Below are 27,001 nucleotides of genomic sequence, written 5' to 3'. Positions count from 1 at the left end.
GGAGGAAAGCGGAAGCCGCGGGGCCTTCTAAATCCGAAAGTCTCCGGAGCTTGCGCCAGGATCTTCGCTGCGCCCCCCACTTAGACGCGGAGCTTCTGAGCGGGTGGGGGAGAAAGAACTGTTGCCAGCGCGGAGACCAGGCGGCCAGCGTCCGCAGGGATGAACCTCGAGTTGCTGGGTGAGGAGGGCTGTGGCTGCGCGTTAGCTAACCCTTTGGTACTGGAAAGGAAGGAACCGGGCGGGAAGGATCGCAGGCTGCAACCTTAGGGACACTCTTCTTAGATGATTCATTGAATACTCATGGTGTGGAGTTGCAGCAGCAGCAGGAAATCCAGCTACTGTCCGGGAAGAATGCATTATCCTTCTGAAGCCGCTTTCAGATCAGTTGTGGAGTCATAGGCGCACTTTTTGACTGAGCTGTGATTTCGAGGATCGCAGGTGCTGAAGTAACAGCAGGCAGGATCAGAGTTTTTGGAGATGCAGTCTGAGGCAGAGTGACCTAGGGTGAAATTGTGAAGACCTGTCACGGAATCGGGTACCTAGATAGAGTAACTCTTACTAGAAATGTGTTATTTCATCATATTTTATTTTTTTTTAAAAAAGAAGTAAGACTGTTATGACTGAGCACTAAGTGACGTGGTTGGCACATAGAATCTGATTATCTTGACTTCCAGTTTAAGGTCCTTAACTGTAGGGAGGTGTGGATTACCGTTATTCTGGCTGTGTCTTTAAGTCATTGACTCCAACTCCTTGTCCACAGTGGTATTTTCTTGTGGCCTTCTATGAGGTGGTTTTAAATATTGCAGCTTGGCGATGTCTGTTTTCAAGAGCTCCTATATGACTTGGCTGCCCTTAATGGTAAGGGACAGAGGGTTACAAAGATCACTTTTAAAGTGTTCTTTCTCTTCAGGTAGCTTTTTGGAGTGTGCATGGATGCATGTGGATATAATGCTGACAGACTAAGTATGAAAATGTGGAAGATGTGTCTGAAATAAGCCATCGGTGAGAGGTTTTTTTTTAATTTATTATTTTATGTGTCTGGACATTTTGTCTGTATGTATGTCTGTGCACCAGTGGGGTGCCCACAGAGGCCAGAAGAGCGAACCAGAGCCCCTGGAACTGGAATTACAGTTGGTAGTGAGCTACCATGTGGGTGCTGGGAATCAAACTTGAAACTTTTAGAAAAGCAGCCAGTGCTCTTAACCTCTGATTACCTCCATTATCCCCAGTGAGAGATTTTTTTTTCCTGCTTGTCCAAAATATGTATATTGTGAGAAAGAGATGATCAAGAGTTTGGACTGGTACTATTTTGTGGAGGCTCCGGGGCAACAGGTTGGACAGTTTGCTTTGTAAGGAAGGTAGGGCAGAGCCACTGACAGCTCAGTTGGAGCACAGATTTCTAAGTTTATCTGACAGTAATGTGTAGTTGAAACAATATAACACTAATTTGGAAGCTTCAGGGTATGAGTGATAAGGAATGTGGGAGCTAGGACATGGAAAGAAAAACAAAGAGGCAGTGTTGGCAGAATTTTGAGTATAGTGCTCTGAGAAGATGAACCAAAATAATAATAATAATAATATTAATAATAATATTAATAATAATAATAACAACAACAACAACACTGGTAAGATGGAAGGGCATTTGAGAGGGAGCTTGGATATGTTGAGTGTAGGCTGAGAGCTTGGGAAACAAGTTTTGACTTCTGATCAGCATTCATTGTGGTTTTAATGAAACCCTGTGGATAGGTGGAAGAGAAACAATGAGAGGGTAAGAGATGAAGATCGCCAGGGACAAGATCTTCTGTTACTTATATTTGGGGGAAAAAGAATGAGCAAGTGTTTATAAATTATATAAAATATGCAGTTCTTCCATGAGCTAGGCACATTTTCAGGTTCCTTCCATATATCTTCCTATGTACAGCCGCTAGAAGAGGATATGGATTAATAGCTCTTTTCCATAGACACTAATTGCAGAGCAGTTGGTACTGAAAACTGAGAAAATGCTGTTCCATTTTGTCCCTGGGCAACTTGCATTCCTTAACAGTCTAAGATGAAGGTTGATTACAGTGATTTTTAGGAAAGTGTGGGAGAAGTGGAGACCGAGAGCCTATCCTTGTTTATGAGAGAAAAGATGTTACAATAGTCCTTTGAAGGGGTTTGCAGGTCCTGGGGAAAGTTCTTTCGAATGATACAGAAGGTTCCTAAGGGGGAAACTTAGGAATATTTAGCATTTCTGACAATTAAAAAGAGGTCTGGGTCTCCAAAAGATAAACATCTCTGTAGAAATGACTGAGTCTTGCTGTGAGAGAGTTACTGATTGTATATAAGAGGAGAAAGGAACAGAAGTGATATGATTGTGGGAACACCATGAAGGACATCTGGTCAGATAAGGAAATGAAGGAAGGATGATAGGTCGTGGGATGTGTCCACTCAGGTGGATCCTAGACTGGAGACTAATTTTACTTCTGTGACTTATCTGACCACTTCTTGAGATGTTGCTGTGTAACAGGTGGCCTGTGCTGGAGGTGCAAAATTACCAGGACAGCCTCTCTTCCGTCCCAGGCATGTGCATTTAGGAAGTGCCACATCACCAGCCTAAGATAGGTTTTCTTTCTTTTTTTTTAAATATTTATTTATTTATTATGTATACAACATTCTGTCTGTGTGTATGTCTGCAGGCCAGAAGAGGGCACCAGACCTCATTACAGATGGTTGTGAGCCACCATGTGGTTGCTGGGAATTGAACTCAGGACCCTTTGGAAGAGCAGGCAATGCTCTTAACCACTGAGCCATCTCTCCAGCCCCTAAGATAGGTTTTCAAACTCATTTTTTTCTATGTCATATTAAGAAATACTTTGTTTTTTAAAATTAATTTTAAACTTTCTTTTTTCTCTTTCTTTCCTTCCTTCCTTCCTTCCTTCCTTCCTTCCTTCCTTCCTTCCTTCCTTCCTTCCTTTCTTTCTTTTGTTTTGAGACAGGGTTTCTCTGTGTAACAGTCCTAGCTGTCATGGAACTAGCTCTTGCAGACCAGGCTTGACCTTGAACTCACAGAGATTCACCTGCCTCTGCCCCCCTAGTGCTGGTATTAAAGGCGTGCACCACCACTGCCAGCTAATTTTAAACTTTTTTATTTAGTGGGGGGGTGCAGGCAGCAGCGTATATGCAGATCAGAAGACAGCACTGGGCAGTCATTTCTCTCCTTTCACCATGTGGGAAGTTCTAGAGGTCTAACTCAGCTCCTTAGACTTGACAACAAGTCTCCTTAGCCGTCTCACTGGCCCAAGGGATAAACGATCCCAACCGCTATGTATGCACGTATGTGATTAGAATATTTTTGGCATGGGTGTGTCTGTGTGATCTATGCCTATGTTTGTGTGAGTGCACATGTGTGTGAGCCAGAGAAGTCACATATACAGAGGAATCATGTGACTTCCTTTGTCATTCTCTGTCCTTTTCCTTTGAGGCACAGTCTTTTCTATCAATGAGGAGCTCATGTTTTTCGGCTGAACTGGTAACCAGCCCCCTTCAGTGCTTGAGTTACAAGCATGTGCAGGACTGTGCTGGACCTCGTGGGTTCTGGGATCTGAACTCCAGGCCTCATGCTTTGCAGCAAGTGCTTTTAACCACTGAGCCATCTCTCGGGTTCTAGAAGCTCTTGTAATTATACTTTATTTCTTGGTTTATTATTCTCTGATATTTCCTGCACTAATTTATTAAAATCTTGTCCTAATGTACTATGATGATTTATTCATTTGGGGGTGGGTTAAATTATACCAGCTGAAAACAGAATAAGATGCTGCTTTTGTCCTGGATAAAAACACAACCAGAAGAGAAACAAGTAACTCTGTGTAATACACAGCTGCAGTATCTTAGTAACTGTGGGGAATCCATATGAAAGCAGCTAGTTCTGCACTGTTGGTGGGATTGATGTAGAATTTGGGGGAATTTTACAGAGGTACTGTTCAACTGAAAATACTGAGATGGAGATGCCAAACCAAGCAACCAATGAAAAGCCAGAACAAGAGCTTTCTGTAGGGTTAACCTTCCAGTGGAGAAAACTGTAGAAGCAAATGTTCTTAGGCATGAATGAGTGAGGGTGCAGGAAATGGTGTGTTTTGCAGCTGGTACTCGGCATGGTTAATTGAAGCTCTGGCACAGATGCTGTTCACACAAGACAAAAGACAAAATGAAAAGTGCTGGCCAGGGCCAAGCTGAGATTGCTTTTCAAGATTATACTTAAGAGTTTTGTTCATTTTGTCCAGCAGAGAAGGGTTTTAAGTGGGTGAGTGCTGTTCTGCAGTTGTGGTGGAAGAAGTTAGACCTGCAGGTTTTCTGAAGGGTTGACTGAGGCAGGCGAGAGTAGGCCAGTTCTTACCTGCAGGACTTACCCTTCGTGACTAGCTCTCTTCACCTATAGTATTGAAGTGTGGAAATGCCTGTTTAGTAGTAGACTCAGTGCTGCCTCAGTCTCCTGAGTGCTAGGATTACATAAAGGTATTCATAACAATGCCTTTCTTGATTTTTCAATGTTTGTTCTTTGATTAAATATTTTGTGTGTATATGGTGTGGATACCTATTTGTGTGTGTCCATTTGTGCAGGTGCACGTGTTTGCTTATATGTGGAGAGGCCAGAGGCTGATATTGGGTGTCTTCCTGTCTTCAGACGGGGTCTGCCACTGAACCCAGAGGTCTCTGATTGGCTAGAGTGTCTGACCAGTGAGCTCCAGGGCATTTGCCTGTCCTCTTCCCCTGCACATTCCCTGACCTTGACCCTTTACATAGGTTTTGAGGCTCTGGAGTCCTATCTCTAGACAAATGATTTTTTAAAATTGTACATTAAAAATACATGTGTGTGTATGTGTGGTGCATGTGGAGGTCAAAGAACGACCTGTGGGCGTTGGTTCTCCTTTTACTTTATGGGTCCTGAGGATTAAACTCAGGACTGCAGGCTTGGCATTCAGCGCCTTTACCGGCTCAGCCATCTTCCTGATCCTGATTTTTGTTTTTAGTATTTAAGTGAGTACGCGTGTTTGTTTACTTCTCAACCATGTGAATATAGTCCGATGATTGGGAAGACGCACTGGCTGGATCAGTAAATGAAACAAACATGTCACCTTGTAATATGTATAGTATTTTATTTAAAAAACTTTGAGCAAATGTTTATGTAATATGTAATATGTAAGTTTTTACTTTGTCAAGTGTTTTGAAGGCTGTTACCTTTTGATTGCACATTTCTTACGTATGTATGCATGTGTGTGCGCACCAAAATGTGCTTGCCATGGTGCTCTTGAGGAAATCAGGGGACTCCCAGGAGCTGGCTTTCCCCGTCTGTGGGTTCCGTGATTGAGCTTGGTCACCAAGCTTGCATGGCAAGTGCTTTTATTCCCCTGCCGCCCAAGCCATCTTGCTGGCCCCTGGCTCCTCACTCCCCCTTTTCAGGTGGGTGCTATGGATACAAACTCAAGTGTTCAGTGCCTCCCGTCAAGCACTCTAGCCGAGCCAGCTCTCCAGGCCCAGATAAGCATTTCTATGTAACACTTGTTCTACTTGAGTAACTTTAAAAACAGTTTTCAGAAACACTGCTCTTGATATATTTCAGCATTTGCTTTCAGTCCCTTTCATAATCGAATGTGTTACAAGCAGTTCTTGGTTTTGTAAGATAGGACTCCTGGATAGGCAGTGAGGACAGTTGGTGACCCTGCATTCTAGAGGCTCACGGACTGTTCCAAACTCACAGTTTTATATTCTACTGCTGGAGAACTAGACTTATGGCTCCAGAGTTGTAGAGCTAGAGTCTTGTTGCTTTAGAGCTTAAGCGGAAGCTTATGGCTCTTGGCTCAGCTTGCCAGCACAGCAGCACACAGCGGCTTCTGGGCTGCGCCCTTGGCTCTCTCGACGCCAGCCTCTAGGGCTGGTGTTCTTCACTCTGTAGTCTGTCTGCCCTCTCAGGACACCTCCAAGCTGCACCAGGTGAGTGTTTACAACTCAGAGTTAGGATCCCTGACTTTCCACTTCCTGGGGTTTTTGAAAACAAACAAATATGAGTGAGAGGAATCTTGCATTTTGACAAATCTCTTTAGTGTTACCTAAATAGAAGCTGGTTGGATTCACATCTGCTTCCGTACTCATCCGCTTTGGAATACTTTCCTGTATGCTTATGAAAGTACAAGAGTTTGAGAAATGCCTGTGGTGATGAGCAGTGTGACCTCATGGAGGCCTGAAAAGGTGTCAGCCCTCCCACTTGACCAGTGAGCTGTGTACTGTTCGTGGGCTTGTGGGTCCTTGTGTGTGATTTGTGTGTCATCCACTTTCTTTCTTGCCTTCTTGCAGAGTCCTTTGGGCAGAACTATCCAGAGGTGAGTTTAGTTTTGTTGTTAATGTGTGGTAAACAGTGATTGCCTTTTATTTGATGATTAAATAATTAAATGTGTCATACACATACATATTATTTACAGTGTTCTGTCTGCATGTATTCTTGCAGGCCAGAAGAGGGCACCGGCTCTCATTACAGATGGTTGTGAGCCACCATGTGGCTGCTGGGAATTGAACTCAGGACCTTTGGAAGAGCAGGCAGTGCTCTTAACCACTGAGCCATCTCTCCAGCCCTCCAGTGGTGACACACTGCCTTTAATCCCAGCACTTGGGAGGCAGAGGCTGGTGGATCTCTATGAATTCGAGGCCAACATGGTCTACAAGAGTGAGTTCCTGGACAGGCTCCAAAGCCACAGAGAAACGCTGTCTCAAAAAAAAAAAAAAGAAAGAAAGAAAAAAAGAAAAGAAAAAGAAAAATGTTTAACTTTGAGCAACAGGTAATATGCAATTTTGGCTGAAAAATTTCAGTAATTTTTTAAATCTTAAGGTTCTGTTTTTGTTTTTGTTTTTTGCTTTCCTGAGATAGGGTTTCTCTGTAGCTTTGGAACCTGTCCTGGAACTCTCTCTGTAGACCAGCCTGGCCTCGAACTCACAGAGATCCAACTGCCTTTGTCTCCTGACTGCTGGGATTAAACATGCATGCCATCACTGCCTGGTTTTTTTTTGTTTGTTGTTTTGAGACAAGGTTTCACTATGTAGTTATGGCTTTCCTGGAACTCACTTTATAGACCAGGCTGTCCTCAAACCCAGTGATCTGCCTGCCTCTGCCTTCCGAATGCTGGTATTAAAGGTGTGCACCACCACTGCCTGACAAGGTTCATTTTTTTTTAAACTAAAAGGAAAAAAAATATTCACAACTTTAATTAAAGGGCTTTTTTAAACAAATACTTCCATCATTTATACTTTTTTGTGTACTTTACAAGTTTTGATGAATGTATTTATATAGTAATAATAATCACTATGTGTAATTAGCATTTGTAACATTTCCTGTGCTTCATTGTGGTTACTTTATAAAGCTTGACATAGATGTAAAATAATGTAATTTTTAAAATGTCAATCACACAGGCTGTTTCATAGCGTTTACATTGTCCTGGAACCAAAGAACTCTTCCAGTTACTCCTGTAATACTTTGCTCATTGACCTCGAGAAATTTGTGTGAGAGATTGATCATCACTGTTTCCAAAGGTTTTGGTTAGCGCTTATAATTATTTGTTTATTTTTGAAATCGATTTAAAAGGTGTAAGCACACTTGCAGAGATCATTTTTTGCATGCATTGCCTTTTATGACGGCCTTTGTGTGTGTTTTGCATTTGTCTTGTAGGAAGCTGATGGAACTTTGGACTGCATCAGCATGGCCCTGACGTGCACCTTTAACAGGTGGGGCACACTGCTTGCAGTTGGCTGTAACGATGGCCGAATTGTTATTTGGGATTTCTTGACAAGAGGCATTGCTAAAATAATTAGTGCACACATCCATCCAGTCTGTTCTTTGTGGTAAGGAATTTTGATTTTATTTACTTTATTTTTTGTGGTATTGAAGATTGAGCCCAGGACCGCATACATTCTGGGCTAACACGACTACTGAGTTAAATAAATACCTCAGACCCATGATGTTTTTCTTTTTTTAAATGTGTATAGGTATGTTTGCATATGTGTGGCCTCGTGTATGTGTGTATGCATATGGAGGCCAGGGTTAATTGCAGGTATTGTAGATCTGGTAGGAAAGGCACCCCAGTCTTTCTGTGTGCAGACTTAAACTTAGTCTCTCATAGTTAAATCCTTAGCTTATTTTTGCCATCATTTGTCCCCAGAGTCTAGGAATGCATTTGCTTCATCTCTGATACAAATGATCATGAATATTTTCTGAACACTCCTTTATGCCAAGCATTGGATTAAGAAATATATATATATATATATATATATATATATATATATATATATATACTCTAATTCTTTCAGTAGTCCTCTATAAGTAAAGACTTTATCCTTCCTATCATAGATGAGAAATTGAAGCCCAGAAAAACAATACAATTCTCTAAGATCACACAGCTATAAGGTTAAGTAATGTTTAGGTTGTGAGCTTCTATTCTTCTTGCATTGGCTGCTAAGTTCTTCAATAAAAAGCATTTTTCATATTTGGGTTCATATTAATTTGCTTTCCTTTATGTTCCTTCTGTATTTCTCTGATTCCTGCCTTGTGTGGGACTTGAATAAATATAGGGTTTTATATTGATTTAGTGTTTCTTTGTGTACCTTCTAGTGGTTACTAGATACAGTGTTACACACCTGATTAACCACAGTCTAAAATGCCCCTGGGTTGACTTTGCAACAGTTCAGATAAGGTATAGAGCTCTTGCCTTCTTTCCCTTGATGCCTAGTTTGTATAAAATGTAATTTTCTTACACATTTCCTCTGCATACATTGTAACCAGCACAAGGCAAACCTGTAGTGTTCCAAGATTCCATTTTATCTTTTTCTTTCCGTTTAGAGAACTTGGTTTAGAGCCTCTTTGTTATTGTGGGTTTGTTTTGTTTTTTGTTTTGTTTTTGAGACAGGGTTCTACATAGCCCTGGCTGCCCCTCTCTATATAGACCAGGCTGGTTTTCAGCTCAGAGAGATTCTCCTGCCTCTGTCTCAGGAGTGCTGGGATTAAAGGGGTGTGCCACCATGTCTGACTCCTGGTCTCTGTAGTTTTTTTTTTAATGAGAAATTGTTATCTTTGTGTTACTATTTTTATATAGATGAGATGCCACTTTCCTATTACCACTTTTAAGACTTAAGATTGAGGATGAATGTTTCTACATTCAACATATGCTTGTGTTTTGGAATTTTTTATTTTTGTTTTATTAAGTTTTGTGATGTTATAATTATAGTTACATAATTTACCCCCTCCTGTTCCTCCCTTCAAACCCTTCCATGTACCACACCCCTTGCTCTCTTTAAAATTCATAGCTTTTTTTTCTTTAATTTTTGGTGTGTGTGTCTGTGTACACACACACATACACACATACTCATAAACATGTGAATACAACCTGCTCAATACATATGTTATTTGAATGTGTATGTTTTCGGGGCTGGCCATTTGATATTTGATAATCATTTTTTGTGCTCTTTCCTGAGGAAGATTTTTGTTCTCAACCCTCCTTAGTGCCTGTAGTTTCACTGTCTATGGTTGAGGCCTGTAAGCTGTTCCCCATCCACGCTGGCATGTCTGTTGTCTTCGTTCATCTGGTGTGGGCCATTATGTTGCTGAGGCTTTATGGGTGTAGCTTCATGATATTCCTAGGAGACACAATCTCACAGCGAACTTCCCGTTCCTCTGGTTCTTAGGATCTCTCTACCCCGTCTTCTATAATGCTTCACCAGCCTTACATGCAGGAGTTGTGTTGTAGATGTACCAGTTAGGACTGGCCTCCACTACTCTGCATTGTGATTGGTTGCAGTTTTCTGTAATGGTCTTCATCTGTTGCGGAGAGAAATTTCCTTAATGGGAGTCTTTTGGGCAGCTCTAACCAACAACTCAAAAGAGAGTTTCTCATGCCTACTATTGATGGCCTTGTGTATTTAGGCTGGTCTTAAGTTAGTTATGGATGATCTTGAACTTCTGCTCCTCCTTTTATCTCCTAAGTGCCAAGATTACAAGTGTGTATCCCTGTGCCTGGTTTTGTGCAGTGTTAGGAATGCTAAGCAAGATCTCTGTCGACTAAGCTATGTCCCCAACTCCTGGAATGGTTTCTTTGGCTTATATTGTTTGATTTCAGTCACCTGTTTTTAGTTGGTAGGTGTTTTTTTTTTTTTTTTTTTTTTTTTTGTTATATTTGGAGAAATTTAGCTGTTATTTCTTTCAATACTTTGAAGCCACACTCTGTTCTTGTAGGGACTCTGATGACATGGATATTAAGTTATTTGTTGTTGTCTGATCCCTGAGATTGTGTTCTTCCCACCCACTTAAAATTTTTTAATCTATTATCCATGTTGAATAATTTTTATTCTTTCAGTTAACTGTTTCTTATCTTTTCTCCACCTCCATTGACTGCTGGATTCTGCTAACTACTGAATTTTTACTTTGAGTTATTACTTTCAGTTAGAGTTCTCTTTACAGAGGCTGCTGGTGGGGTTGGTCTCTGCTGACATCATCCTGTTTGGGAAGGACAGAAGGCCCTGAGCCTTCTTTCTTTCTGTTTGGCCTTCACAGGCCCTGTGATGGTGAGATCCTCACTAATGAAGCCGTTTCCACTCAGCCATCGGCACAGCATGTGTGATAAGTCATAGAGGCCTTATTAGAGTGCGGTCAGGGTGGAAGTCTAGCTGTCTGTCCAGACCATGCTGATGAGGACGAGTGGGTGCAGGTTTTTTCTCTAGGACTTGTCTGGGTGGGGAAAGAAAGGGAGGATTGTGTGTAACTGTTGGCATTATCCAGTTGTTGACTTCTTTACCTAGTTCCGATATGTGAGGCAGGAAGAAAATCCAGGGAGTTTAGTCTTGAGTCATTCACTGGGCTCTGCTGCCACTAACTAGTCAGTCTACCTTTCAGTCTTTGTTTAAGGAATGTCTAGTATGCTTAGCTGCATTTAAGATATGACTATTTATTTTAATTTTTATTGGTTTTGCTTTTGAAATAGTCAGTCTGTAGCTCAGACTGTCCTGGAATTCATGATCCTCCTTCCCCCCACCTCCTGAGTGCTAGGATTGCAGGCCATTATTTTGAGATAGCATGTTTTGTCTCTTTTGTCTTGTTGGTGCTGTGATGGAGTACTGTAGGAAACTCACTTGTTCTTTATCCCTGAAACTCCTCAGGTCATTTTTATGTTTCACACGTTCTAAAGGTCAACTGATTTGGGAACTTAACTAAGACACTCAAGTTTGTTATTTTTGGGTGCTAACTGTAGTGTTATTTTGAAATAGTGCCATTACTATATATAAACAGTGCAAGAGCCAGGCATGGTGGCACATACCTATATTCCTAGCACTTAGGAAATGGAGGCAGGAAGTTGTGAGTTCAGGGTCAGCCTGGGTATGTAATAAGAAAGTTTGTTATAGATTTGGCTATACTTTAAAAAATGTTGACCTGTGCAATTAGGTCACTGTTTTATCCATAGTAGTGTTATATATATTTTACCTTGTGCTGTGTGCTAAATTCACCTCTGTTTTCCCCATAGTTGGAGCCGAGATGGTCATAAGCTTGTGAGTGCTTCTACAGATAACATAGTGTCGCAGTGGGATGTTCTTTCAGGGCGATTGCGACCAGAGGTTTCGTTCCCTTCACCCATCCTAAAAGTCCAATATCATCCTCGAGATCAGTATGTTTAAGATATTCCTTTCCTAGGGCGGGGTCTCGTTCTGAGTGGATTAGCTTGGGCTCTGACAACTTCAGATTGAGGTTTTAAGAGGCAAACTCAACACCATTTCAAACCTATGTAAAGTAATTTTTCTGCTTAGGTTAGTCCTACTGAATATATTGTAAGGAGATTGTAACTGATCAGTATTAAGACTTTGAAATGACCAAAGGTGGGGAATGATGTAATGAGTGGGCCCTGGCTTTGATTCTTTAGAATCCTTAGTATGAAGGAACAGTTTACTATTAGACCACACTTAAGGAAAAGTTGCCTAGTATTTCCATTACTCACACACAGCTTTTCACTTCTTGGGATCTCTCATTATCTACTTCTCTGTAAGTATGATGATCCATTATATGTGCCTCAAGCCCAGGCCATATTTGATATACATATATTTGTTAATGTAATTAAAAATCAGTATTTTGTTTTTACTTTAATTAGTATATTACTGGTTTACTAAATGTTTTTAATCACATTTTTATTTGTCGGGATAGGCTCTTATCTTTGAGTCTGACCCTGTTACTAGGTGTGTAGACTTTATGTGATTTCACCATTTCACCATTTGCTGGAGCTGGGAGAGCCAGTGAGGAAGTGGTCAGGGACCAGGGAAAAGGACAGGGACTCAGTCTGTTGATACCATAGCAATAGCCAATATGTGTTCATATTTTTAAACAGGAACAAGGTTCTCGTGTGTCCATGAAATCTGCTCCTGTCATGTTGACCCTTTCAGATTCCAACATGTTGTTCTGCCGGTAGACGATGACTCCGATTTGAACGTGGTGGCTTCTTTTGATAGGCGAGGGGAATATATTTATACAGGAAATGCAAAAGGCAAGGTAAGCTGTGAGGTTAGTGAAGAAAGACTGGGCATCTGCCTTGGCTCGTATTTACTTCTACTTTCAGGCTCTTTTCTCCCTGGAGTAATCCCTGGACTGAAATGTAGCTAAGTTTTTCTTCCATGCCTTAGTAATAATTTCCTTGCTTTGAATTAGAGTAGATTATTTGATTTAGATAAGGAATTGAGACAGTGGTGGCAGCTTATTTTATAAAATTCTTCCAGCACTTGGGAAGCAGAGACAGGAGGATCACTCCCAAGTTCGAGAACAGTCTGAATTAAATGGTGAGCTCCAGGCTAGTTTTGGACTACACAGCAAGACTTCATCTCAAGACGCTAAGAGAAGGAACAGAAGAGAAAGCTGGGGTTGTAACTTAGCTGTAAAGTGCTTGCTGTCTATGTCAAAGAAAACAGAAAAGGACGGAAGGGTCTTGACTGGTCGTAGTAATGAAGAGAATAATATTTAAAAGTCATCATCTAGAGCATGCTGATAAAAATGGCTTAATATCTAATTGTATAAAAAACCCTGTATAAACATGCACACGTGCACATTCACACAAAGAAATATGGTATAATTCAGGCCAATTTAACTAGAGTACTGAGACTATCTTTTTTTCCATGTTAAATTTGTCCTTTGGGGTGTTTGAAAGTGTAGACTTTTTGGGGGTAGTACATTATAGGTGTTTGTTCCGGTAGCAGTTTTTTTAAAAATTGTGGTTAAGATAAATATTAACAGCTGTAGAGTGCTTGCCTCTGTGCGTGAAGAACTGACGACGATGCACACAAACTTATAAACTCCTCGTAAACATTTACAGTGTTAAGCTCAGCAGTACTCGGTGCATGGTGGTACTCAGCAGCCTCTGCAGACTCTGAACGGCTGTCAGAGAGGGCTGTCCCAGTCCCTGGCGGCTGTCAGGCCGTTTCCTGCTGAATTTGACCACTGTAAGCACTTATAGGAATGGGATAATACTGTATTTCCCCGTTTGCAGCTGGTATATCTTGTACAGCATTGTGTCATCAAGGTAGCTGTGTTATACTGTGTGTCAGATTTCCCTCCTCTTCAAAGTTTAATCGTATTGTATGTATATGCCATATTTTACCTATTCTCTGTCAGTGGATTCTAGGGTTGTCTCCACTTGTTGCCTGCTGTGAATGTTAATCATCATGTTTTAAAGGAGATGGCTAAGACTCTGTAGTTTATTGGGAGAAGTAGAACATGTTATCAGCTAATGAGATGGGATAGATAGGTCTCGAGATGCTTGAGTTTTGCTACATCTTTGCGCAATTTAAAAACAAGTCAAATCTGATTACTAGTAGTCATCAGAATATTTACTTTTTTATTTTTATTCTGTAAACTTCAGATCTTGGTCCTGAAAACAGACTCTCAGGATCTTGTTGCTTCCTTCCGAGTAACAACAGGAACAAGCAATACTACAGCCATTAAGTCAATTGAGTTTGCCCGGAAAGGGAGGTGAGTGAGGCCTTGTCTTCCTGTGTGTATGGAGTTTTTATTTTTGTAACAGAATTTCACTACATAGCTCAGGCTGGCCCAGATCTGTGGTCCTCCTACCTCAGCCTCTTGAGTGCAAAGATTATGGAACGGCACTACCACAGCCAGTGATGATGTCTTTGATTTTCTTAGTTTTTTTTTCTTAAGTGAGTGGAATGCAAATAATAATATTTGCCATGTGTGATAATTTATTGGATTTATTAAAGCTGTTGAATCTCTCACTGTCTGGCTCTTAGGTTCATAAAATTTCCCTTATTGAACTAGTAGTCACATCTTTGTTGTTGGGAGGTTGCCAGGCAGTTCCCTTTACAGAAAAGGTGTTTAAGTGTTTGTTGGTTAGAATCAAAATGCCTGGCATGTAGCACTGAGTGAAAATTTTAAATATTTCATGTACTTATCTTTAGCAGTGCTAGGGGCAGAACCCCAGGGCCTCCCTCATGCTAGACAAGTGCTCTAAAACTGAGGTACATCCCCAGTCCCAAATATGCTTATAACCTGTCTTAGTTACGGTTACTGTTCTGTAATGAAACACCATGACCAAAAGCAACTCGAGGAGGAAGGGTTTCTTTTGCTCATAGTTCCATATAACAACTCATCATTAAAAGCAGTGAGTGCACAAACCCAAGCAGGGCAGAAACCTGGAGGCAGGAGCTGATGCAAAGGCCATGGAGGGGTGCTGCGAACTGGCTTGCTCCCCATGACTTATTCAGCTGCTTTCTTCTAGAACCCATGAATGGCACCACCTACAAAGGGCTGGGCCCTCCCCCATCAATCAGTAATTAAGAAGATACTCTACAGCCAGATGTTATGGAGGAATTTTCTCAGTTGAGATTCCCTTCTTTCAGATGACTCTAGCTTGTGTCAAGTTGACATAAAACTAGCCAGCACGTAACCTGGACTGGTGTCACAGAATTTATATCCCAATTGAGCATGCACTTAAAATGTGCTACCTGGTTTAATTCCAGACGTTCCCCTGAGTTTGTAAGGTGTAGATGGACTGACAGAAACAAGAACAACTGCTTGTCAGTCGGCAGCAGCACTCATTCTCTTTTTAGGAACATTCAGTGTTTGGGGTACGTTCACCTTCAAAGTGCTTGGTGAATCTGGGGATTGAACTTGGAGTCTCATGCATGCTAGGCAAACACTCCACCACTGAGCCATAGCCCAGTCACTCAGATTGCTCTGGAGTCAAGAATAATTAAGTCATGTGAAGACAAAGAAAAAGAAGCCATGCATTTGAGAGAAAAGGGAGAGAGGGTTACATGGAAGGGGTTAAGGGGGAGAGAAAAGGGACAGGGGAAAATGATGTAATTATAATTTCAAAAAAAGAGCTGGCTGGCGGGTGATGCATACCTTTAATCTCAGCTCTTGGAGACAGAGGGCAGAGGCAGGTGGATCTCTGAGTTTGAGGCCAGCCTTGTCTACAGAGTGAGTTCCAGGACAGCCAGGGCTGTTACACAGAGAAACCCTGTCTCGAAAAAAACCCAAAACAAACAAAATAGTTAATAGAGACCGTAAGAAAATGATGAAAAACATATTTTTAAACAAATTTCCTTTGTTACAATAAAAGTTAGCCTTTTTAAAAGAACATATTTAAGGCCAGAGAACTAGCTCAGCAGGTAAAGAAGCTGGCTACCAAACCTGGTGATCTGGTTGGATCCCCAGGATGACTTCCAAGTTGTCTTCTCTCCTCCATAAGTGTGCTATGGCATGTGCTTCCCCTCCCCAAACAAATAAACATAATTTAGAAAATACACATTTAGCTTACTGACTCATTAATAATCTTACAATGTTTGAAACAGGCCAGATAAATGCAGTATTTAATTACTTGCACATTGCGAACTTGTGAATTGAGCGGGCTGGCTTCAGTTCAGAGGTCTTAGATCTCAGTTAAGTCCAGACAGTATTAACATGAGGTTTGGGAATATACAGGACAAAATACACATATTTTCACTTCATTGGTTTGGAGTGGCAAGAAGATATATAAGCATTGAATCTTGGCCATTCTTAATTTCACTCCAGGTAGCTAGGTGGTCCGTGGTGCTGGTCTAAGGAATATAGAAGTTTTTAACAGGGACAGATGTCTGACTAGTCAATAATCTCTCTCCTTTCTATAGTTGCTTTTTTAATTAACACAGCAGATCGAATAATCAGAGTTTATGACGGCAGAGAGACTTTTAACGGTGTGGCAGGGATGGAGAGCCCGAGCCTATGCAGAAACTGCAGGACTTGGTGAATAGGTAGGTATTGTTGCCAGGAGAGGACGTGACTGACCTTCCCTGGGCTCCTGTTCCAGTTTCTCTTGGGGATGTTCGTTGTCTTTTAGGACCCCATGGAAAAAATGTTGCTTCTCTGGGGGATGGGGAGTATATAGTAGCGGGCTCTGCTCGGCAGCATGCCCTGTATATCTGGGAGAAGAGCATTGGCAACCTAGTGAAGATATTGCACGGAACCAGAGGGGAGCTCCTGCTGGACGTGGGCTGTGAGTAGAGAGAGCAGTGTATTGCTTTGGTTGTGCACACACTCTCGAATGACTTAATCTGTGCTGATAGACAATTCTTCTCTCTCTTAAATTACGATTTAGTGGCATCCAGGTTCGACCCATCATAGCTTCTATTTCTAGTGGAGTAGTGTCCATTTGGGCCCAAAATCAAGTAGTAAGTATTTTTCTGGTTGATTTTCTTTGAAAATAAATATTTGTTTTTTTATCAAAAATTCTTTATACAGAGTAAAGCTAACTACCACTTTATTTATTTTCACTTCACGTCAAAGGGACAGTCTTAGTTCTGAGCTGGTTTCCACCTTGTTTCCATGTGTACCACACTTTCTGCAACCTTTTAACATTGATTTTGCTTTTCTTATTTCCAGCTCAGTTTATGTATATTGATGAACACTTTTAAACTACTTTTGTGAAGTACACTTAAAAAGATTAAAGATGGAGTTATTTAGGGAGAAATGTAGTTAATAACTTGAAATGTTTATATAGAAAATACATCACGATGGCCAAACACTAAGATACCTAAGATTTTTATCTCTTAACCCCAAGTTAATCTTAGAATCTGTTTCATGTTGAATATAAGTTGCTAGAACTTACATTGTTACTGATTTTTCATGTGGTGACTTATCTGTTTTGTCTTAGGAAAATTGGAGTGCATTTGCCCCAGATTTCAAAGAATTGGATGAAAATGTAGAATATGAGGAAAGAGAATCAGAGTTTGATATTGAAGATGAAGATAAGAGTGAGCCTGAGCAAACAGGTAATGCTGCTGTAACTGTGATAGCGTTTTATCTGTCACCTCTTTCCTTAAGCATATGTAGTTCTCTCAGTGCTTGAGGAGCCTTAGTTTAATTCTAGTTAAGGGTTCACATGGGCATCACCAGTGCTCAGGCAGCTCTTGACTTTTCATTTGTATTTCCTGATGAGTCACAGCTGGTTAAGTCAGGATTTGCATACAGCACCCTGAGAAGCACAGAGATGTGCTCAGGCTCGGCTTGTGTCGTGTCTTCTGTTACAGCTTTGTCAGTTGGGGAAGGGTCAAGAGCATGGGCTCTGGTACCAGACAGCTTTGGGGAAAATACTTAAGCTTGAATCCTTCATCTCGGGAGTGAAGTAATGGTAGCACCCATGTCTTCACATTGAAGAGGATAAATGGAATAATTCATATAAAGCACTGAGTGTATGTCCAGCCTGTAAGAAGAACCCCAAAGTCTTTCACTATTATGACCTTAGTCATTGCCATTTTTAATTTCATCTTCCAAATTTCTGAATAGGAACTTCTTGAAAATAAAGATCTGACTTTTTTTGTTACAAGTTTGAAGACAAGAGTCTCATTATGTAGCACAAACTTCTAATCTTTCTTACCGATCTTCCCAGTGCTGAGATTACATGGGTGCATTGCCACTGTCTTGAGATTTGACTTATCTTCGTGATTTCTAGCATAGAACTTTGCACATTGTGTGTGTGTGTGTGTGTGCGTGCGTGTGCCCCCAGATCTTTGGCACCTGGAGCACTTCATGGTGTAGGAATTAGAGAACAGAGGTTGCAGTTAGACGGCTCCAGCTTGGAAACTGCTCCCTCTCGTGTTTTGGGAATACCTCCAGGGATGCAGAGCATTGCAGATGGTTCTGGTGGTCTTGGGTTATGTTTTGTGAACCTTTTTAGGTGTCCACATTAACCAGCCCCTCTTCCTGTCTCCCCATTGTGTATTATTTTACTGCAGCATTTATTGTTTTATGCTGAAATGATCTGTTTCCTGGGTAGTCTGAGACATTTACTGTAGAGCCTTTCCCAACTTTCTTGGTTGTCAGCTATTTCCAGTATTAATATCTAGTAGGAATTCAGCCCCTATTGTTAAGTAATCGAGTAAAGTGAGCAAGGATTATTCTCAGGCAAAAAGCAGTTTTCCATTTCTTTTCAAACTTCTCCAATTTTCTGTCCTACAGGGGCTGATGCTGCTGAAGATGAGGAAGTAGATGTCACCAGCGTGGATCCCATCGCTGCCTTCTGTAGCAGGTGAGTGCCTTGCAAGGCTGGGTGTCATTCCTGTGTCCTGTGCACTGCCCAGTTCCCCCGACTGTCCTTTCACTTTCAGATGCTTAGTAGTGTGACTAGCAAATAGTTCTTTGCTGAACAAAAATGTGATGTAGATTTAAGAAACTGAAATAAAACCAGGCATGGGGGCCTCACCTTTAATCCCAGCACTTGGAGGTAGAGGCAGGTGAATCTCTTGAGCTTGAGGCCAGCCTGGTCTACAGAGTGAGTCCATAACAGCCAGGACTATAGAGAGAAACCCTGTCTCGGGCAAAAAAGAAAAGAAACTGCAGTAATGAGCTTAGTCTATTTATGGTTATGATTTATGGATATGGTTCTCTTACCCAGTTTCTTTCCTTTGTCTTGTCTTTCTTAAAGTCTAGATCTATAACTGTGTGTGTATTAAATGTAGGCACTAGAGGAAAGGCTGAAGGGCTGTGGTTTAAGCAACTATCTCCTCTTTTTTTCCAATGCCTTGTCTGATCCTGTTCCGAATAGTGATGAAGAGCTGGAGGATTCAAAGGCTCTGTTGTATTTACCCATTGCCCCTGAGGTAGAAGACCCTGAAGAAAATCCGTATGGCCCCCCACCGGATGCAGTCCCAACCTCCTTGATGGACGAAGGGGCTAGTTCAGAGAAGAAGAGGCAGTCTTCAGCAGATGGGTCCCAGCCACCAAAGAAGAAACCTAAAACAACCAATATAGAACTCCAAGGAGTGCCGAATGATGGTAAGAGCCGCCTCTTTATTCCGGTGCCTATAGATACATTGATTTATATTCTTGGGCACAAATGAGTAATTTCCTTTTGAGCCATTTTTACTTTAGAGGAGTTTTCCCATGAGACCTTTTCTATATTGCTTCACAGTTCTGTGATGTTTGCATTTGTGTTCACATTTAAAATGGGGATGTTCTGCTCCCCAGTACCTTGCCTAAGATGACATACTTTGTCTTCTGATACATGACTTAGAATTTGTTTCCTTGAACTGCTCATCTTTTTTTTTCTTTCCCATAGAGGTGTTTCACTGCCTGCTAAGTGCCAGTCAGACCTGCACGGGTCGTTTCTCCCTTTCCACTTTTACAGTGGGGTCAGGAGCTTGTGTTACTGTGTGTTTGCAGTGGTTTTGCTAGGGACGGGGTGGTGTTAGCATCAGCACCTTCCATTCTTTTCTCTTACACCTAGCAATAGATGAAATTAATCATACAGCGGTGTAACCTCTGATTGTATACTCTAGTGCAGGCAGCAGTGTCTGTCCAGTTTCTGAACCACTGCTCATAGTTACGTCAACCCTGCATGTCTTTTATTATTCTTGCTTATAAAAGAGAGAAGTTGAGCTGAACTCTATAACTTGTCCAAGTTCTCACAGAAAATGGTGGAGTCAGGACTCTGGCCCTGGTCTGCCCATTTGTTTTCTGATCGCTTATGCCCGTACTGGGTGCTGTATCCACACACTCCTGTTTGGGTTTGATTGACTTAGAATGAGTGGGTATTTTAACTGTTTTTCATTTTGGAGCTGCTGTGGTTTGGTATAAACCATGTAATATAGACTATGTACACCTTTTGGTCTAAAAGTATTTGTCAGTGTAGTAGCCATTCTTCTGTAGTTTTAAAAACAATGCGTTTTTTTCCCTTCCATGAGTGATGTTGGCCATAAAAAGCAATGCTCTTTGCACTCAAAAGGTCTGGTTGAGATGTGGGACCGTTGTGGTATGGACTGTTTCTCATGGGTGTCTGTCCTCCTGCAGAAGTCCATCCACTACTGGGTGTGAAGGGGGATGGCAAATCCAAGAAGAAGCAAGCAGGCCGGCCTAAAGGATCAAAAGGTAAAGAGAAAGATTCTCCATTTAAACCGAAACTCTACAAAGGGGACAGAGGTTTACCTCTGGAAGGATCAACGAAGGGTAAAGTGCAGGCGGAACTCAGCCAGCCCTTGGCAGGTAAGGACACATTGGGAGCACTGTCTGGCTTGCTTTGTGGCCTTGCTTTGTACAGCTCCTGACTTCCTTTAACTGCAATGGGATTTCCCTCCCTTTCTTCCTTCCTTTTCCCCAGCATCAAGTAGTCTTTGGATTTTAAGCTGTTAAAGGCAAGCTAAACCAAAATTTACTTAATTCACTGGCTGTCAACCTTAGGTCCATAAATAGACTACAAGGGCTCTACTTCCTTCAGAGACATACAAAGTATTATGTGAGTATTTCTGGGGAGGAACCCCTACTTTCCATTAGATTCTTAGAGGAAAATCTCTGACCCAAAAAGATACGAGCCTCTAGCCAATACATGTTGTAGACTGTATCTGCCCTAAGTGTTTGTTTTTTAAGTTTTCATTTGTGGATGGTTCAGTAGCCAGAAATAAAAGCTAAGCTGGTTTAATGTAGCACCTTACTATTAAACTTCAGCATCTTCATATTGCTCAGGTGTTCCAAGGTGTGGTGTTCTTTCTCGACAGTCCAGAGAAAGGAGAAGTTTGTAACAGTACCATAAAGGCTTTGAGGGTTCCCCCAGTATCTGAAAATAGGAGGAGATTGCAAAAAAAGATACAGTATAGCTTCCTAACATCTAAGTGTCCTTTTGATCATGAGCCTTAGCCCTTAACATCTGACCCACATCAGCCCCCAACACATGATACATGATTGAGGGAGTTTTATCAAGGAATGGAAATTCCTAGAAAATACCTGGGAACCAGTTAAGTGGTGTTTGTTCAAAAAACAATGATCAAGTTAGAGCTCCTCTCCACTCAGATGTCCCTGGGATTTGAAAGTCTGTATGTATCCATTAGACACGCACACGCACGCATGCGCACATGCAAGCCTGTATATATTCATTAGATAGACACACACATACACACATGGACACACATAAAAGAAGTACTTTTGTTAATAGAATATTCTCTTTTTTGTGGCTATTCGACGCAGGATAGATAAAATGTCAGTCGTTATATTTAGTTTTTTCTCCTTTACTTTAAGATTAGTTTAAATGTGTTGATCCACAATGATAAATAGTAGAATGCAAGGCAGAATTCCCTGTTCAGTTTGTACCTTATGCTAGTTAATTGTTGCCTATAAATAGAAATTATTTTCTATAGAGAAACTTAAAAACAGACTGAGTCATTAGTCCCCTAAGTTCACTAGATCAGGACTTGCATTTTTCATGTTGCAATACCGTGCCACTGAGTAGGGGAGTCCCCAGCAGCAGTGGGTATAGCACCTGGTAAGCCGTTCCACCTCCATACTGAGTCCTGAGCTGTGTGTGGATAAAGGACTCAGGAACAAGGACCCCAGGTCAGCAGTTGACTGCAGATGAGCAGTCTGCTGACATCAGCAGTTGTTGACGGCCTTTCTGTGGCCGCGTGCACATGCTGGTGTCAGCTCAGAAGAAACCCAGTCTGAAGTTTGAGTAGATTTTCCTGCCACAAAAAGTCCAGTTGTGTGATTTAAAATGTGGCCAGATATATAAAATTAATTAAAACACTTTAGGACATAGTCTCCATGCTTCTGCATAGAGTAGGCTGGCCTCAAACTCACAGAGATCCTCCTGTCTGTTTCCAGAGTTCTGGGATTAAAGGTGTGAGCAAGCACACCTGACTGACTCTTCTGCCCCCCCCCCCCATTCTTCAGAACCATCCTATAAAGACTTGGGAGCTCTGTGATATGGCTCAGTGGAGCAGCATTTGCCTAGCTTATGCAAGGGCCTGTGTTTGAGCTGTATCACCAGAAAAACAAAATAAAACACTGTTAGTTAAAATTAATCTTGTGTTTTTCAATAGGAAGTATATATAGTAAATGGTATAAACCACTACAAATTTTAAAATTATCTTTCTCAATAATAGACTTAAAATTTCAGTTTTAATCAATATGTTCACTAGTAGCCACAGTAACTAAATGTCTAAATGAGACCCAAGATCAAAATGTTGGAAAGTTTTCCCAGTCCTGGAGAATGCCGTTTTATTCCTCAAATTCATTAGTGTTATTATTTTAGTAACACAAAAGGATTTGTAGTAAAACTTTGAACTGTATGTGAAGTGCATACTGGTTATGCATGCTGGCTAGCATTACAGCCTATTCTATTAAGAGTAGGTACTTCTGCCTGGGTGTTTTTGGAGATGACCCATTGTCACTTTGTTTAGCCTCAAGTGGAAGGAAGTACTGAAGCATTAAAGGTAGAACTGTGTCTTTAGTGACAGGGTACTTCATGTTGCCTTTTTGTTTTCTAATTACTCTTGTTGAGCACTGAAGTGGGTCAGCCTTAATGGGAGGCAACTGTTTTAACAGCTTTATCCTTAAGGAGGACTAGAGAACTTGTCCCTGGAGGGGTGAGGGGAAGGATACATAAGGGTCAGAGCAGCTCCAGTCCCCTCCAGTCCCCTCCAGTCCCCTCCAGTCCTGCAGCGCCTCAGGATTGCATGCAGTGTGTGCTTCTCCATGCAACTATGTGTCCTTCTTCCCATGTTCTCCTTTCTTCTCTGGCCTTGGTTCATTGATCTTTTCCTGAATGGAAATCTCCAGAGCAGATTAAATACCACAGTGCTAAGGATCAGCATTGTTAGCAAAACCTCAGCAGGGATCTTGAGGCATGGTTCCAAGACTTTCAGAGGGTTGCCTGACAGTACAGTTTGGAACCTTCTGGGGATGCAAATTTGTGAGTGGTGACACTGGATGTCCCAGATAATCCTAGAAATGTCACTCTCAGGATAAACTATCATGTTTTCTGTGTGAGATTCTTTGGTTGAGGTAAGGGCTTCATTCAATAACATGGTGGTTTTTGGAGGATCCTGAGCAAGTAAAACCTGGACCTGCTGTTGATTTGCTTGTGGCCCTCCAGGGACTTCTTAGGAAAACTGGAATTTTCACAAGTAACTCATTTATTTGATGTGCCAGAGATTTTCAGTAAGATAGTGGGTAGCCGTTGTTTTCCACCAGATATTAAGAAATAAAACTCATTTAGATTGCTTATAGCAGAGATCTCTGAAAATTAGCCCATGGTTTAGGGATATAGGTCGGTGTTAGGATTTGTCTAGTATGTTCAGGGCCCTGGGTTCTGCTCTCAGCACTGTAGAAACAAACCAGTCTACACTGGAGATTGTGTTCAAGGTTCACTTCTGTGGACTCCCTGTAACTAGACAGCTTTTGCATTAGAGTCATATTTTTGAAGGCAGAATTTTAGGGTTAAGCTGTGTTTTGCTCAAGCTGGATAAATGACAGCTGTTTATTAATATGTGCAACTGACCAATTACTGCAGAATCCATTTTGTAAACCTTAATTGTTCTAACAAGAAACTGCCATTATCTATTGTATGTTAGAACAGATTACAGATTTAAAGAGACACGGGAAGGCAAATAGAACCACTCTTAATCTAGAATCTGGGGCTACTGAAAATTCTTTGATTTCACACAGCTCATTAGTGTTGGCTGGCATAGGAGGGCCGGCACTCAGAGGTGTGTGTGTTTGTGTGTGTGTGTGTGTGTGTGTGTGTGTGTGTGTGTGTGTGTGTGGAAGCCCGGTAAGGGTAATCCTGAGTTGGGGACTCCTTAGGGACAGGCCTGCTGGTGCCATCGTCTAATATCTGTTTCTGTTACCTTAATTCTTTCTATGCTTGAGGTGAGAACACAAGCTCCGTTTTCCTTGCTACCCAAGACCTAAGGTTCCTCAGCAGTAAACCTCATCAGCAAAATGCCACAAAGGACTGGTTTATCACATAATACAATATCCCCTTGCCCCTGTGGTAGACACCAGTGCCTTGATGTATACCTGGATCTGTGGGAGGTGACAAGGCCAAGGTGGGCAGAAGAGCTGCTTTTATAGCATTGGGCACCATGTAGATTGGCCCTACCTTGGACCACTCTGCAGCAGCGCTTGCCTTCTGGAGCTCTGCCTCCAATCCCTTACAGCAGCCTTGGTCTTGGCTGCCCAGTAGTGAGCGGACTGTACATTTGCTCTCCTCCTTCTCACCCTTCTCTCTTAGGAATGGTCACGCAGAGGCTAACCTAAGGATCCTGCTATCTCATTCTGTGGGCCCCTCCTCACTGACAGCGAAGGATTGGAAACCATGTAGAATGTTCTCTTTGGCCATCCTGAATTAGTCTCCTACTGGGAGAGACCAAAAATAGTTGTTTATCTTAAGCTGAATTTTTCTTAATATTTTTCTGCTTAATAATTTCTGCTGGAGATTTCCTGTATGATGTAACTAAATATTGTTTCCATGGGCAGACGCTGCAGGCCTTTGTCGAGCTGTTTTCTCATACATTACCTTGCTAATAGTATTGCTTGCTTTGATTTTAGTTTGTTGCCTAATGCCTGAGTAAGCCTGTATGTGTAAATATGCACGCACGCCTTACATGAGAATGGGGGTAGTGTAGAAACTGTTTTGTACAGTAGAAGGGGCTCGTTTGTTGTCTTGAGTGCCTATTAAAGGTGTCTATTTATGATAAAACCACTTTTCTCCATCATGATTAATGGTTAAAATAGTGGTGCTTTGTTCTGTTATCTATAGTTTTAAATCAGCTCAGGAAATTCTTTATATTTTATATTGAAGGAGATTTGAAAAGTATGTTTGTCAAATACAAACATCTCTGGAAATTACAGCTTTCCTTCTCACAGTATAGCATTCAGTAGAGAAGCTCATATCTTTGCTCATTTCAGTCTGTACTCAGCAAATGTGAGTATGTTTTATTACCAGTTTTTATTTTCATTAGAATTTCATTTTAAAAATAACATTCAAAGCAACTTTGTGAATGAGTACTTTTCTTTCATTACTTATGCAGTTAATTTTCACCATTTTACAACTCCAAGCATCATGTAACCCCTCACTTAAATTACATCCAGGAGGCTTTCTTCATCTTGTTCTCTTTTATACTTCCTAGTTCATATTTCACAGCAGCCCATTTAAAGATGTCCCTCACAAGTTGAGCAGCTTCTATGGAGTCATCAGGGAAGTCTTGTTCACTGTTAATCTTTAGTAACTGGTTAATTAGTCTACTATATGAAAGATTGAAAGGGTCGGTACCCTGGGGTTTGTCTGCTATGATCGCCCGCCCGAGAGCCTGGTTAGCAGCAGTTACGTAGAGGCTCATGCACTCACACTCTCTGCACACACATCGGGACAGTACTGAAACACTATTGGCTTTAGAGTGACAGTTGCTTCTATGAAGAGTGACTGGGAACTGGGTTATGGGACATTCTTGCCCATGTGTGCCTGTGACACTAAAGGAAATCTCTCCTGTCTCCTCTCTTTAGCAGGAGGAGCAATCTCAGAACTGCTATGAAGACGGAGAAACTGCGTTCTCCTCACTTTGTCGTCAGGTAGCCTTTGGACAGTGTGGCCAGTCATTTGAGATTGGCTTGAATTGAAAACAAAGGCCTCTCCTCCCGCCCAGGAGGTGGGGGGAGTGGATTTTATGTTTGAATGAAGAAGTGAATTATGGAAGAAGAGCACAGGTCCGTGCCTTCCCTTTCAAGCATAAGTCCAAATAGGCTCTCAGGAATGAGGATGCGTGAAGACGCCAGATCTGACTCACTTCAACTTCACACTTGGTTGTGTTGCTGGTGAAAATGCCCATGTTTTGTTCACCTAACTATTGAAGTCACATCCTTTGGACATGTCATTTCCCATCTCCTGTTGCCTTCCATCCTCAGTGCATGTCCTTGAGTGACTTGTTCTTTTCTGAAATTTTGCTACCAGTATCCTAGGAAAACTGATGCATTTTTCTGTTGCTTTCATAACTTCACCTCCCAGATGCTTCCTGTATTTCTATATTGTGTATAAAGGTTGTACAGAGAAGCGAGTGCTTGAAAGATTTTAAATTGGCAGAAAAGGAAGGAAGCTAGAAGGCCCTGTTGTTGTGGCTTACCACCTTTTGCTCAGGGGGCTGGGCTCTAGAGAATCCGGGGCTTCCCTTGCATTGCATGTTTTCCAGTATCAGATCTGTCTGAATAATCATGGCTTTTGGATAGGATTAGTTTTATCCATCTCCAGCTAAGAATCAACAGTGGTTTGTGTATTACTTTACCTGTGTTGACTTCCAGAGTTAGAAACAAAGCAAGGTATTTTTCTCCACAAGCTTCTGTATCATGGGGGTGGGGCACCTGTGCGAGGACTGACGTGGAAACCCCCAAAATCAAAGCAGCAGCAGCTTGCTTCAAATCAAAGATGAGGCTCATTTGTTAGATCATTGCCTGTGGAGAACCTGCCCCCAGCCATCGTGTCTCCTCCTGGAGCCAGGCCCCGTGTTTCACTCACTTCCTTTCTGTGAAAGGTTGCTTAGCTTTTTACCCTTCTCTTTCTCACCCTGGCTCTCTCTGCATTTGCTGTTCTTTTAATAAAAATAGCAAATTGGATGGATGTGTACAATAAGTGTTTGAAATTTTTCTAAAAATCCAAAGTCAGGAAGCCAAGTGTGGAAAGGGTTAGTTAGTAAGCTTTTGGCT

The 27,001-nt window shown here is 41.6% G+C and overlaps 1 protein-coding gene across 1 annotated transcript; it reads left to right on the top strand.

The window, feature by feature from the left end:
- On the top strand, positions 1-26,911 carry Rbbp5 (RB binding protein 5, histone lysine methyltransferase complex subunit). The gene is given in 18 exon segments (XM_038348736.1): positions 1-178; positions 6,331-6,356; positions 7,694-7,866; positions 11,532-11,672; positions 12,384-12,403; positions 12,406-12,441; positions 12,444-12,544; positions 13,905-14,017; positions 16,175-16,235; positions 16,238-16,293; positions 16,380-16,407; positions 16,409-16,539; positions 16,638-16,710; positions 17,193-17,310; positions 18,497-18,566; positions 19,083-19,312; positions 20,327-20,518; positions 25,811-26,911. Coding segments are annotated over 18 exon segments (1,617 nt in total). The 5' UTR covers positions 1-159; the 3' UTR covers positions 25,840-26,911.
- The last annotated feature ends 90 nt before the right edge of the window (positions 26,912-27,001 follow it).

This window comes from Arvicola amphibius, chromosome 12, assembly GCF_903992535.2.
Source record: "Arvicola amphibius chromosome 12, mArvAmp1.2, whole genome shotgun sequence".
NCBI classification, from domain to species: domain Eukaryota; kingdom Metazoa; phylum Chordata; class Mammalia; order Rodentia; family Cricetidae; genus Arvicola; species Arvicola amphibius.
The sequence above is the reverse complement of the archived record's forward strand: the minus strand, read 5'-3'. Positions and strand labels throughout refer to the sequence as shown.